Source organism: Perca fluviatilis, chromosome 6 (genome assembly GCF_010015445.1).
Source record: "Perca fluviatilis chromosome 6, GENO_Pfluv_1.0, whole genome shotgun sequence".
NCBI classification, from domain to species: domain Eukaryota; kingdom Metazoa; phylum Chordata; class Actinopteri; order Perciformes; family Percidae; genus Perca; species Perca fluviatilis.
In genome coordinates this window covers 11,701,964-11,716,191 of record NC_053117.1, presented here as the reverse complement: position 1 = coordinate 11,716,191, position 14,228 = coordinate 11,701,964, and the positions used below count along the sequence as shown (strand labels likewise).

General features: G+C 40.5%; 1 protein-coding gene across 1 annotated transcript in view; it reads left to right on the top strand.

The window, feature by feature from the left end:
* Positions 1 to 243: 243 nt before the first annotated feature.
* The window catches only part of niban2b (niban apoptosis regulator 2b), a 74,147-nt gene continuing 60,162 nt past the window's right edge, over positions 244 to 14,228 (top strand). The window contains exon 1 of the mRNA XM_039802867.1: positions 244 to 548. Coding sequence (XP_039658801.1) covers positions 494 to 548 — 55 coding nt within the window. The 5' untranslated portion in view covers positions 244 to 493. The remainder of the gene's footprint in view (positions 549 to 14,228) is intronic.

The window sequence follows — 14,228 nt, the reverse complement described above, 5'->3', positions numbered from 1 at the left end:
AATTCATTTGCCGGACGAAGGAAAAAGAATAATAATTAATTCAGTTCCAATAGGGCCGTCGGCGCTCGGGCCCTAATCATTCAAACAATTTTGAGATCTATCTTTTGATTTCGAGATCATGGGAGACTCGCATTTCCAGACCTAGGTCTACGTCCACAACGCTGGGATATATTAACTCCTTTTCCCCACATGATTTGAACGTACCGCCGCTGGAAGGTGGGAGTGCTTCCCTTACATTACAGGAGGGTGTGTCTCTCCGAGAAAGTCAGTAGTGTGTCACTCGGCTAACATTTTTTCTTCCCCCTACCTAGGCTACTTGTTTGCTACCGCCCGTCTCTTTGCCAAACTTCAGTCAGTTCAGGTTATGTTGGAGAGGAGGTGAAAGGGCTTCTTTAGGAGTCTGCATTACTCTGAACTGATTTCCCTGCGTTTGTCTTAATAACGTTAGTTATAGATCAGTGGAGCCAATCGGGGATTTTGAGTTTCATCCACCATGGGGGACGTGATTTCCAGTCACCTGGATGAAGCCAAGCGTGAGATTATCACAGGTGAGGAGCTTTTTGTGGAGGTTTGTTGGTAGGTGCTGTTATTTACGTGTTTGCCCAGCGGCCACTGAAGATTCTACATCGTCTGAGTAGAGAAATTAGAATGGAAGACATTTTTCCAGGATGTTAGTGTGACTCTGGTAGGCTACTCCTTACTGTTTTTGCTGACTAAATGTGTATTTCTAGACTGCTTTAAACGCTTGTGGTATCAACGTTGATCTACTGTTGCAATAAACGCAAGGTAGGCTAAGGCGTGGACAGTGTGGCTGTTGACAGGATTTTTTAAACACTGGGTCATAAGTCTGACCAATCAGCCAAACAGTTTCGAAGAGCCCCCCCCCCCCAAAAAAGTATGAAAACCTTTTGTTTAGCCTAATGAAATCTTTTGTAGAGTTTGGTAGGCCTAATCATTTTAAAGTGCGTTTATGTCCTTATAGCCGATGGCTAAAAGCAGTTTACTAAGAGCATTTTAATTCGAATTTGAAACTGTAATAGGTCCCCACATTTCTAGAAAAAATACTGTTGACTTGACCTATATGCAGCTACATCTCTGAATGATTAGGCCTATCGGTTTCTTGTCTTCTGCAGTGTTACTTTAGTATCAATGTTACCAGGATGTTAACTATTAAAATATACGATGTCAGTTATTTGTCTAAGGTCTGAGTTCTGTTTGCTTTAGGGCTATAACGAATCATTATTTTGTATTAATAATGAATCTGCCTATTAGTTTCTTGATTAATTGTTTGATCTATAAAATGTCGGAATATGGTAAAAAAAAAATGCCCAGCACAATATCCCGAAAACCCAAGGTGACCTCCGTGTGTCAGACAAACTTTCTTAAACCCAAAGTTATTCAATTCACAGTGGTTTTAAATGGCGAAAAGCAGCACATGTTGACATTTGAGAAGCTAAAATTGAAAAATGATACTAATAGGAGACAGTAGCCAGTCCGTAGGCACGTGGTTTGGGAACCGGCCACCCTTCAGTTCAAGTCCTGCATGGACCCTGTCACAGAGGTTAGGCTGGTAACTGGATAGGTGCCATTTCACCTTCTGGGCACTGCCATGGTGCCCTTTAGCAAGGCACCAAATCCCTAATTACTTTGCAGCCCCATCACTCTGGCATCTCTCCACGTGTGTGTGTGTGTGTGTGTGTGTGTGTGTGTGTGTGTGTGTGTGTGTGTGTGTGTGTGTGTGTGTGTGTGTGTGTGTGTGTGTGTGTGTGTGTGTGATATGTGAAATTGAATTGTATTTCCCCAAGAGGGATCAGTGTACTTCTAACACATTTTTCACAATTTTCTAAAGCCTAACAACGGTTTGCAAATGTCTTATTTTGTCAGATCTACATTTCAAAACCCAAAGATATTCCATATTTGTTGCATAATTTAAAGAAAATCAGAAAGTTTAGGGCCTGGAACGAACCATTTCTGCGTTTAAAAAAAAAAATAAATACAAAAAAAAAAAGACTTAAAACCAGTAACCGATTTTCAAAATAGTTTCAGATTAATCTTCTGTCAAACATTTTATCATTTTGGCGTATTGGGCTTCTATACTTCAAATTTAGATCAAGTTTCGATGTGAATGGTTTGTGAGAAAAAGACTGGTAGCCTGATTTCTTTGAAATGTGTGTGGAGCTGCATCCACCAGCCCCACCCTATATGGACTTTAACACATTTTATTAACCAAGAATAGGCCAGGTTAACTTAACTGCCATGGTCATTTGGGCTTGATCTCACTTTAAATAATATATGAATATAGCTTTTTTCCTATTGCCTTGAGTTGTTGAACTGTGTCACTTTAATAGGCAAAGTGGGAAATTAATGTATAAATGGTAGCCAAAATGATTGCAGTTTCTAGCCATTTTCACTCCTCAAATTAAGATAGGAAAAGAACCGAGAAAGGCAGTGGTCCAGCCTTTGATACGTCACAGTATGTGAACCTCTTTATGATTCTGACGAGAGCTTTGATTCTCTGCTGAACTCAGTTGGGCCCGACTGGGTTCGGTTTGAGCTGGGCCAAGCTGTAATTAATCAAAATTCCCACGGGCTTGAATTGGTTCGGGTTCGAACAAATTTGTCATTTTTGTTTTGTTATTAAATGCAGATCTGTAGACCCTGCAGCCTGTAATGTTATGAGTAATTTATGGACTGTGTACCGCTGTGTCACCGCCATCTTTTGGATATCTATTAAACTTACAGATAGATAATAAAGCACACTGGTAGAGTGGGCCATACCACTTACTTTGTTAATATTAATTTTAATTAAATTAATTCAATGTAAAAAAGAAAAAAAAAGAATTACAGTGGAAAATCAGGTTTTTAATCAGGCTTGGGCCCAAAACTGCTGCTGTGGTTTGTGCTCTTGCAGGCTTGGACAGAAACTATGTTAATTCTTGTAGGGACAGGTCTGATTTTCTTTGGGCCTGATCATAGCTCTATTTCTGACTCCTTACTATTGATAAATGTGGAACCAGTGGGGTAAAGCTGCTCCTCTTAGACTTACTTTTAGGTGTCATTTGAAATTTTACAATACTAACGCTGCACGATACTTGTACTGATGTTATATTTAGTCTAGACTGAAATATCTCGATAAATATTGAATGGATAGTCACGGAATTTTGTACAGAAATCTATGGTCCGCAGGAGTTGAATCCTATGGACTTTGGTGATCCACTGATGTTTCATGTAGTGCCATTGTCGGGTCAGTGTTTCAGTTTGTCCGACACTTTGGTTGTCAGTTGCACTTTGTGTGTAGTGCTAATTGGCAAAGGCTAGGCTAATTGGCAAAGCTTTTCATTAAGCAAAATAAGCAAGATGTGAAGTTTATTTTTAACTCAAAAATGCAACCAACAATCAACCACACAAGAAGTTTGCCTATTTGTTATTGCGTTTGATGTCATTTTTAATACTCTGTGCTATCAAGTTGAGAACAGAATTCGGTGGGTTGGTATCAACACCAATCCCCACCCCCGCCAGACTAAAGCTGTCAATTTAGGGGAAATACTGGTTTGATAGCCAGCCACAAGGATTGATCACCAACTGGCCAAAGCTGGTAACTGCCCTTTGGCCCCAGACACCTATTAACCCTGTTTCCACCCAGGCAAACCTAGTTCTAGTGCTGGGCTGGTGCCGTTCCGCAGTTGGTTCAACTTGCGAACCTTCTCCGAACCTGTTAGCTTTTCCACAGGCTAGAGAGCCCAGCAAACTACGTCGCTACGTAGCTGTATACGTTGTCTCAGCTTTCCCCGGAAATGCTAGCGCCAACGACAATGGCGGACTACAAAATGTCTTTCTGCAAAATGTTCTCCTGGCTTTGCGATGTTGACGCTAAAACTTGTTTGCTGCTTGATAGAGAAGTAAACTTATCCTTTTACATGATTGTTACTGGCCGACCCTTCCCCTTTAAGACAGGTGGTCATGTGACGTAACGTTAGTCTGACAGGGTTTGTTATGGGAAGTGAGGCTCTCCGTGTGTAGAAAAGGACGGTAAGCAGCAGCTGCCACTGACACAGTGATGCGCATACTTTTCCATGGGTAGTGAAGCTACAGTAGTCAGTGTTTTATGTTCGCTGCAAAGATGACCTAAATCACCTGATTAATGCAACGTAATCACGACATCTCCCGGACATTTTTCACTGCAGAAAGCTGCTACCAGCCAGGCTAAAGCTGATATAGTTAGCCTGACGAAATAAGGCGTCTGTCCCAACTGACGTTATGGTTCGGAGCCGCGACGCTGGAAACGTAACACTAATCTACAACAGCAGTCTGTGTCTGATACAACGTAATTTACACTGACTGAAGTGTTCTTGGATACACAGTTTGTTGCAAGCGTGTGACATGCACAGCCAACCACCAATCACAATCAGTGTTGATCAATTTATCAAACAACCAAAGCAGGCCCTGCTAGTCGACCACAACCTGAAATTTAGAGGGAGCAACATGTATGTGTTATTAATGTCATTCACTTTAATCTGGATTGATAGTATTATATGAATACAATGGCGTCACGGTAGTCAACCAGTGTATTTCTTCCTAATTTCCCTCTCAAAAATCACTTCAGAAGAGTAGTCACAGCGCTTTGGTTTTTCTAAAGCATTAAAGTTCAACAAAGACTAGTTCACATAAGAAAATGTCTGTTTTATTTTCTATGTAGATGCACTCCCCTACAAAATCACCCCAGTAGTTGAGAATGATTTAGTATTTCTAAATAGGGCTATTTATGTCATTTTATGAAAAGTCATTTTTTCATATCGCAGGAAAAAAATATATCGCTATGTCAGTTTTTTCCAATATCGTGCAGGCCTACCATGAATATAGAGCTACTCGCCAGCGGAGCGGCGTTCATTATATGCGGTGAAAACAAAATACTGTCAACCAGAATACCCGACTCGTTAGTGTTTTAATCCAAATCTGATTTTTTTCCTAAACCTAACAACTCGTTTTGGTTCCAGAATTTAACTGTCATGATGCTCACTTTTTCTGGTTTAACTCGACTTCCACTGCCCCTGAAAGGGCCGTCTTCTGGCAGTGTCTGTACCCTGCTCGCAGTCACCTATTTGGTGGCTGAACAACTGCCGCTGGTAGGTGCTCCCGGAGCTCTTTAGCGGTTAATACAACCAGCAACTGCCGCTCTGATTTTATCGTTCTATATTTACTTAGTTTAAAATACTTCTATTTTAGGTATATAATATATGGTCTATTGGTTAAGAAGCATTGATTACTATGAGGGGATACGGTCTATTGGTTAAGAAGCATTGATTACTGTGAGGGGATAAAGTTTTAGAACACAGACCAAGAATCTCTTTTTCGTTAATGCCTTGAGTGGTCAGTTCAGAGTGAGGCACACACACGTTTCAGATGTGGAATCTGAGGAATGCATGAAAAAGCGTGTGTCTGTGGGACTGGATAGAAACCTCCTCCAGGCCTTGAGCTGTACAGCAGCGCCACACAGTCTCTGCTGCCAAGACAAGCCCAGTGCCGGGTTGGCTTTAAGGGAAGTGCCTGGATTTATCATTAAGGCAGTTCCTACACACATTCACATATTCACTCTTTTTGTTCATTCCTGATGGATTGAGAAGGCATTAAACCACTGTGCCAGTGATCAAATATTTAAAAGACATGGACATGACTCCTCATCAGAGTTGAGTTAATCATGTTCACTCAGTGCCATTTTATTCAGGTGATGATGTATGACCAGCTGATGAATAGGCCACACCTATCTGTTGTCACCTCACTGTTTGAAAAACTTAGCTTTGATTACTGATAAGAATAACTGTTCCCTTGAATCCCTGAGCTGAGTCATATGTAACCAGCTAGCAGCGTGTTCTACTTCCCTCAAAACCTCCAGCGTGACTTCAGCTTTGGAGGGAGATGTGGGGGTGTGTAATGTGGCTCTGGCCTTGATCACTTGGCTAACCTCTCATTTCCTCTTTGGAAACTGGCATGAGTGCACATAGCAGACGAATGGAGAAGCTGTTTTTTATTGCAATATGTCATTTGAACGCCAGTACACTCACTCACAGTCTCACACAAATACACATATTAAGAAATAAAATTACATTAATTCAGCTTTCATAAAGTCTTTTAATCACAATAACAAACAATCAATCAAATACACAAAATGGGTAAATAAATCTAATAAAGACAAACTAGTAATTTAACACAATTATTAGAGTAAAGAATATAACTGAATTTCCTTCTTTCTTTTTTCTCCTTTTAATCATCTTATGACCTCTCAGATTTCTTTTGGGACCCCTTGGAGGGTCCTGACCCATGCATTGGGAACCACTGCTCTGAGCAACTTGATTGTTATTTGTAAAATCTAACCGCGGCACCCAAACTTCATAAAATGCACAGAGCAGTGCTAACTTTGTCATTGGGTGAGGGGCCAGGAAACAGGAAATCCTAATGTGGAGTGTTTTTACCTGCCTCTGTTAAATATTTAAGCTCTGGAAGGAGTGTTTGGTGGAGAACAAACCGACTCTCTGTGGCCCAGCAGGGCGTGGCATTCTCACCTTCAACACACATCCTACTCAGCACAGAGAGGCTTGTTGTAAACCGGTACAAGTAGCGGAAATACTTGCTGCTGGGACCCCACTATATGTGTGTGTATGTATGTATGTATATATATATATATATATATATATATATATATATATATATATAATATAATATAATATAATTTTTTTTTTTTTTTTTTCTCTCTCTCTGTTGGAAGCAGAGCAGGGGCCTGTTTCACAAAACCAAGATAAGGGATTAAGCCGGGATTTCCCAGTTATCCTGGCTAGCCTTGACTCGGTTTCACGGAAGCGGAGGCACATAAATCACCATGGAGATTTATTCTGTGCAGCTAGCCTGCTCCCGACCAGGCTAACAGCCAGGATTTATTTAATCCTGGAGCCTTTTCTGATCACCCAGCAATTTGTATTCCGTTTTTGCGTGTTATGAAGACGCATAATCGCATTTTTGCGTGTATATCAACGCAAATCGGCCACCATTGGCCTATATTGTGAGTCCATTTCCGCCGTAGCGAGTGGTATAAAGGAACGGGGGATTGGGTAAGAAGGTAGGTTGGGGTGGCGGATGGGTAAAACACAGGACTTTCACCTGGGTTTCACCTGGGTTCGCGCCCCACGTGTGGCGATTTTTTGGCCGTTTTTTTGCCATTTTTTGTTTTTAATTTTTTGTTTTTAATAAGCCTTACCCAATGTTTCTTTCCTAAACCCAACCATTTGTTGTTGTCGTAAGCGTGTTTTAGTCGTTATTTTCCGCGTTTTTGTCACTGTTTTGTTACTAAAGCCTTTCCCTGTGTTCTTTTCCTAAACTCAACCATTTTTTTTTTTCTTGACAGGCGTGTGACGTTGTTCTCGCCGAGCGATATCATTGTGACGCGCAACGTGGCGAGGCCACGTGGTGGGTCTGTTTACATCAGCTGTTTCCAGCGTGTATCATACACGTGGATAGCTGAAAATGGCGTAAAATAACACGCCATTTGGCTTTATGAAAGTGGCGTATATATTTACTCAAAGTCATGATGCCATGTTGAGCCTGGATTAAAATACAACAGGTGCATATTGCTGTTCAGTTAAGTACTGATATTATTTAAAGTTGTGACCATTATTTTTTTTAAATAATTATTCATGTGGCAGTAATTGTTACTGTTAGATTGCTGTATGAAGACTGCTGTTCACATATTGTTGTTAGAAGTTTGATGAATATATTATGGCAGTTGTTGAGATAATTAGAAAAGGCTGATCAAATTTCAAATGTGTTTTAAATGAAGTCTGTTACTAAGGGCAATACATACAATGCTGTACATTTCTATAGTTGACCAATGCACCTTGAATTATTTTAGTTGATTAATTTTTTTTTTAATTCTTTAACAATAAGGATCATGTTTGTTCCACTTCCATGTGCGTTGTATTTGGCATTCTTAGCACACAATTTATGTTGTCCAGTAAACTGGGACTATGATTTGGGAGGATTGTACAATTTTAAGAACATATCCTAATTGTACAATCCTCCCAAATGATAGTCTTAGTACACTGGACCCGTAACTATCTAGTGATGTAGGCTACTGTACATTCATGTAACAACAGGGAGAGGACACCCCAATGGTTTTTGACCTTATATTTTGCTGGGGGGAAATAACTGATGAATATACTCTGTTCCATTCATGTTTACAGTGTGCATGGGATTTATCACTTAATTATCTTTATAGTTTCTAGATTTTAGAGTCCAATTTCTTCAGTGTCTTTATTTTCTATGTCCATACATATGAGGGAGTAAGGCATATAATATGTAGAGAAGGAAACTAAAAAAATAAAACAAACGCGAAAAAAAGTGTGGCAGATAATAGCGGACCGACTGAATGATAGTCTAAAAATATACATTTATGAACTACCGCTCTTAACTGAAACCATTCAATGAGTCACTGTCATTTGCAAAAACGAACAGTTGTACACTTTGCATTAAAAGCGAGCGGTGGAAGTTAATATGACTTAGGAAATGTATATTTTAGCCCATGAGAGAGAGAGAGAGAGGAACAGAGTGAAAGAGATATTTACACATCATATTCCAGCGTCATAGAAAATTGATCTTCATGGTAAATTTCCTGAGTAACATTATCTTCTGCTCACTTTTAAGGCAAAGAGTACAACTGTTAATTTGTGCAAATGATTTAGCCTAATCCTTGAATGGAATGATTATGACGGCTTCAATTCAGAGCCGTGGTCAGTTAATGTATATATTTAGGCTACAATTACGTTTCACAGCGGCCGTGTTTATTTTCTTTTTAATTCAATTCAATTTTATTTATAGTATCAAATCATAACAGAGTTATCTCGAGACACTTTACAGATAGAGTAGGTCTAGACCACACTATAAATTCCAAAACCCCAACAATTACAGTAATTTCCTCAAGAGCAAGCATTAGCAGTGGCTGTTGCAACAGTGGCGAGGAAAAACTCCCTTTAAAGTCACTGTTCCATTTTTCTTTAATGTGACTATTATTTGCCACTGTTCATCACACCCCCAACCGGCCCCGTCAGACACCACCTACCAAGAGTCTGGGTCTGCCGAGGTTTCTTCCTAGAGAGAGGTGCCGGATCGGGCTTGAATTCTCCCCTGACGGATCGGGCTGTAGGCCTACTGGCCTGCCTCCCTTTACTCTCACTATTATTATTTTATACAAATAATGTGTTTCACGTCATCATACTTCCAAAAGAAGCTGCTGCTCACTCTGTATAAAGTATGTACAACGCGTATTCTCCATTTTGGCATCAGTAAATCTGTGATCGACCTCGCGGTCTTTTGAGGAAAGCCGTGGACGCGCATCTATCTGAATTACTTCAGCATGGCTCAACCTAGTCGCTCCTCCTCAGCCTGGCTTGGCCTTCGTGAAACGCACCAAGCCAGGATGCACAGATTAGACTAGGTCAAGCCTCGCTTTATCAGTTATCCTGGATTTATATATTCTGCTTTTGTGAAACAGGCCCCTGGTCTGAAATGATCTTATGAGGAAAACCTTAACAAACAGAGCCACAGAATGTTTCTGGTGAGGTAACGTCACAATGAAACCCCGAGAAAGGGTAGCTAAGAGTAGAGTAGCTAAAAACAGCATAGTGTCTTCAGTTTGCACTTCCATAATTAAGGCTACAGGAATACTTATTCATATAGGTCATTTCTGTCTACGTTTTAGAGTGTTTATTTTGCACTTGGCATTTCCTCAAAGTTTTACTGGACTTCGGTTTATCATCATAAAGCTCTGGTAGCTCTGATACACTGGAGTTACTTACACCTGACTGGAAAAAAACAAGCATACAGGTCTTTATTTTCAACATTACCTAGCAACATTTCAGCATATACCTAGGGCTGGTATCTTATCCATCCATCCATCCATCCATCCATCCATGAACGTTCGGCCGAAAATGGCCCAAAAGGGCTCTTTCGGCGTCCGGCCTAAATACCTTTATCAACCGAAACAATACGGCTGAAATGTTGTGATGACGCAAACAGAAACCGCGACTTCGCTTCAGAACTCAAACCTCCTATGGGGCCATTTTGTTGCTACCTGGCCACCACCTCCCGTTAGCATTCCACTGACTAGCATTCATTTTGGCGCCACTTGACAGCGAATAACTTTTACATCTGAAGCGTTTAAAGACTCTAATTGTCCATTGTTTAGTTCTAAAGAAACACGACAATGTATAAAAGGCTTCATTACCTTGTACCTCACGTTATGGCTCCGTAGCGGACGTTTTTGTAAAAATAGGGTTGTGTCACATAGTAGAGGAATTACCGTATAGTACAGGATAAGCTTGCAGGCAGTTTCGACTTACATGAGCTGTTTAGGTTTAATTACTGATGTTAACTAGCATTTTAGTTAGCAATAATTAGCCTGTGCCCATGTTATCTCCTTACATATACCTACACTCTCTGTCTCTGTAAGATTGGGAATGATTGAGATTTCTCTTGGCACAGCTACCAGAAGACTTACAACTTTTAGACACGTTGCTCACGTCACATTTACGCTGTCTCTCTCAGTTGGAGGCTGCGCAGTAAAGCTGGCCATCACCGGAAAAGTGCTTCTAATAGCCTTCACTGGTCTCCGTCCAGAGCAACGGGCTCTGTTGGTCCATTATATACTGTCTATGGTCAGTACCCGATCCGTTCCACCTGCAAAGCGTCTCATAAGCAAAGAGGTTGAGACGGACCATGGAGTGAAAACAATGAAAAGTACGCTCTTAGTCTGTCAGCACACGTTTCAGTGAGATCTATTCGGATCCTCTGCACTTCATTGCGACTGTACTTGATCCGCGTTATAAAGACCATTACTTGGATGCGGAAATAAAGCAGGGGCGACGAAATGATCCAGGCGCGATGGATCGCGGAAAGCGAAGACGGGAGAGGCGGAGCGCGGCGCGAGCAGCGCGCGCAGGAGGAGATCAGAGAACAGAAAAAAAGACTTGTCTCTCTGCACCAGATGAGGGATATGCACCCTCGTTGTATATGTTCAGTGAAATCCTGCAAGAAAGTGCCTCTAATAATAATAATAATAATAATAATAATAATAATAATAATAATAATAATAATAATAATAGGTAAGCTATTCTGTTCTTAGGCTACTATATACTGTATGTGTTTTGGTTTTCGGTCTTGGTTTCCTCTTTTTCGGTTTCCGGTTTCGGCCAAGAATTTTCATTTCGGTGCATCCCTACTATCTATCTATCTATCTATCGCAATATGACACGTGTTATCTTTTCACTGTTTTAAAGGCTATGTTATAGTTAAATGATGTAATTTCTGAACTCACCAGACTGTTCTAGCTGCTCTGATTGTGTAAATATTTTGTGAAAGCGCCAAAAGTCACGGCAATATCAATGTATTTGTTAAAAAATATTGTGATAGTTGAGTTTCTCCATATCGCCCAGCTCTACATATGCCACCTAGGGATCAACTGATATGAATTTTTAAGTGCCGATGCAGATTTTTTTTCATCAGCCTTAGCCTATGACTGATACGGGCTGACGATTTTCTTAAGTCGATATTTGGAGCCGATACTGCTTTTGCTCCCTCCATTTACATCATAAAAATGTAAACCCCTTTAACCTTTTATTGAAATAAACTGCTTGATTTGTAATTTAAGACTGCCATGGTGCTAGTGGTGGAGGGGCAGTGCATGGTCTGCACGTGAACTACAGCGTCTCCAGCAACACAGAGTTTCCTGTGGATGCTTGTCTGTAAATAATACTGGGAAAAAGCTATCTGCGAACGCAGCAGCCGCGTATCGGCCGATGCCGATATCAAACGCAAATATTGACCCGATATAGCGGCCGGCCGATAAAATCGGTCTATCACTAATACCACCTTGAAACTGTGATGATTGCACAGATCATCTGTTCTGCCGGGTTGAAGATGTCTGTGAAAAAATACTAGACATGTTCCGATACCGGTACCAGTATCGTTATCGGCTCCGATACTGCCTAATCGGGAAGTACTAGAGTTTATGCACTGATCCGATTCCACGTAATAAAGCCCTAAAGAAAATCTACGTTGATGTAGTTTATCCATGTTCTTTTTCCGTTACAACTGACTGTCAAACTTCATAATAAAAGAAAGTTCTGTGCCATTCATTGTTTGTGTTAGTTCATGTTTCACAAAGAGTTTAACTTGAGCCAGACCGACAACAAAGACAAAATATCACATCCATACAGGGATAGTAGTATACGGTTTTAAAACATAATAAAATATATGACACACTGGTATCTTGGATACACAGTTTGTTGTTAGTGCGAGTGACATGCAGGTCTGCATGCACAGCGAACCACCAGTCACAATCGATGTTGATCAATTTATCAAACCAACAAGCTGACTCTGCTAGTCGACCACAACCTGAAAATTAGAGGAAGCAACATGCATGAATTATTAATATCATACACTTTAGCCTGGATTGATAGTATTATATGGTTACAATGGTGTCATGTCAGTCAACCAGCATATTTCGACCCTAAATTCCCTCTCAAAAATCACTTCAGAAGAGTAGTCACAGCGCTTACTTGCTTAGGTGTTTGTAAAGCTTTAAAGTTCAACAAAAGAATGGTTCACATTAGCAAAGATCCTTTTTTAATTAAAATTATCTGTGTAGATGCACTCCCCTACAAAATTACCACAGTTGTCGAGAATGATTTATTTCCAAATAGAGCTATTTATGTCATCTTTGTCTTTTTTCATATCAGTAAAAAATTCATATCAAAAAAAATTATATATATCTCTCTATATATATATATATATATACATATATACAGTGCCTTGCGAAAGTATTCGGCCCCCTTGAACTTTTCGACCTTTTGCCACATTTCAGGCCTCAAACATAAAGATATAAAACTGTAATTTTTTGTGAAGAATCAACAACAAGTGGGACACAATCATGAAGTGGAACGAATATTGATTGTATATTCAAACCTTTTAAACAAATAAAAAACTGAAATATTGGGCGTGCAAAATTATTCAGCCCCCTTAAGTTAATACTTTGTAGCGCCACCTTTTGCTGCGATTACAGCTGTAAGTCGCTTGTGGTATGTCTCTATCAGTTTTGCACATCGAGACTGACATTTTTTGCCCATTCCTCCTTGCAAAACAGCTCGAGCTCAGTGAGGTTGGATGGAGCGTTTGTGAACAGCAGTTTTCAGTTCTTTCCACAGATTCTCGATTGAATTCAGGTCTGGACTTTGACTTGGCCATTCTAACACCTGGTATTTTATTTGTGAACCATTCCATTGTAGATTTTGCTTTATGTTTTGGATCATTGTCTTGTTGGAAGACAAATCTCCGTTCAGTCTCAGGTCTTCTGCAGACTCCATCAGGTTTTCTTCCAGAATGGTCCTGTATTTGGCTCCATCCATCTTCCCATCAATTTTAACCATCTTCCCTGTCCCTGCTGAAGAAAAGCAGGCCCAAACCATGATGCTGCCACCACCATGTTTGACAGTGGGGATGGTGTGTTCAGGGTGATGAGCTGTGTTGCTTTTACGCCAAACATAACGTTTTGCATTGTTGCCAAAAGTTCGATTTTGGTTTCATCTGACCACAGCACCTTCTTCCACATGTTTGGTGTGTCTCAAAACTTTAAACAACACTTTTTATGGATATCTTTAAGAAATGGCTTTCTTCTTGCCACTCTTCCATAAAGGCCAGATTTGTGCAGTATACGACTGATTGTTGTCCTATGGACAGAGTCTCCCACCTCAGCTGTAGATCTCTGCAGTTCATCCAGAGTGATCACGGGCCTCTTGGCTGCATCTCTGATCAGTCTTCTCATTGTATGAGCTGACAAGTTTAGAGGGATGGCCCGGGTCTTCGTGGATTTGTAGTGGTCTGATACTCCTTCCATTTCAATATTATCGCTTGCACAGTGCTCCTTGGGATGTTTAAAGCTTGGGAAATCTTTTTGTATCCAAATCCGGCTTTAAACTTCTCCACAGCCAGTATCTCGGACCTGCCTGGTGTGTTCCTTGTTCTTCATGATGCTCTCTGCGCTTTAACGGACCTCTGAGACTATCACAGAGCAGGTGCATTTATACGGAGACTTGATTACACACAGCTGGATTCTATTTATCATCATTAGTCATTTAGGTCAACATTGGATAATTCAGAGATCCTCACTGAACTTCTGGAGAGAGTTTGCT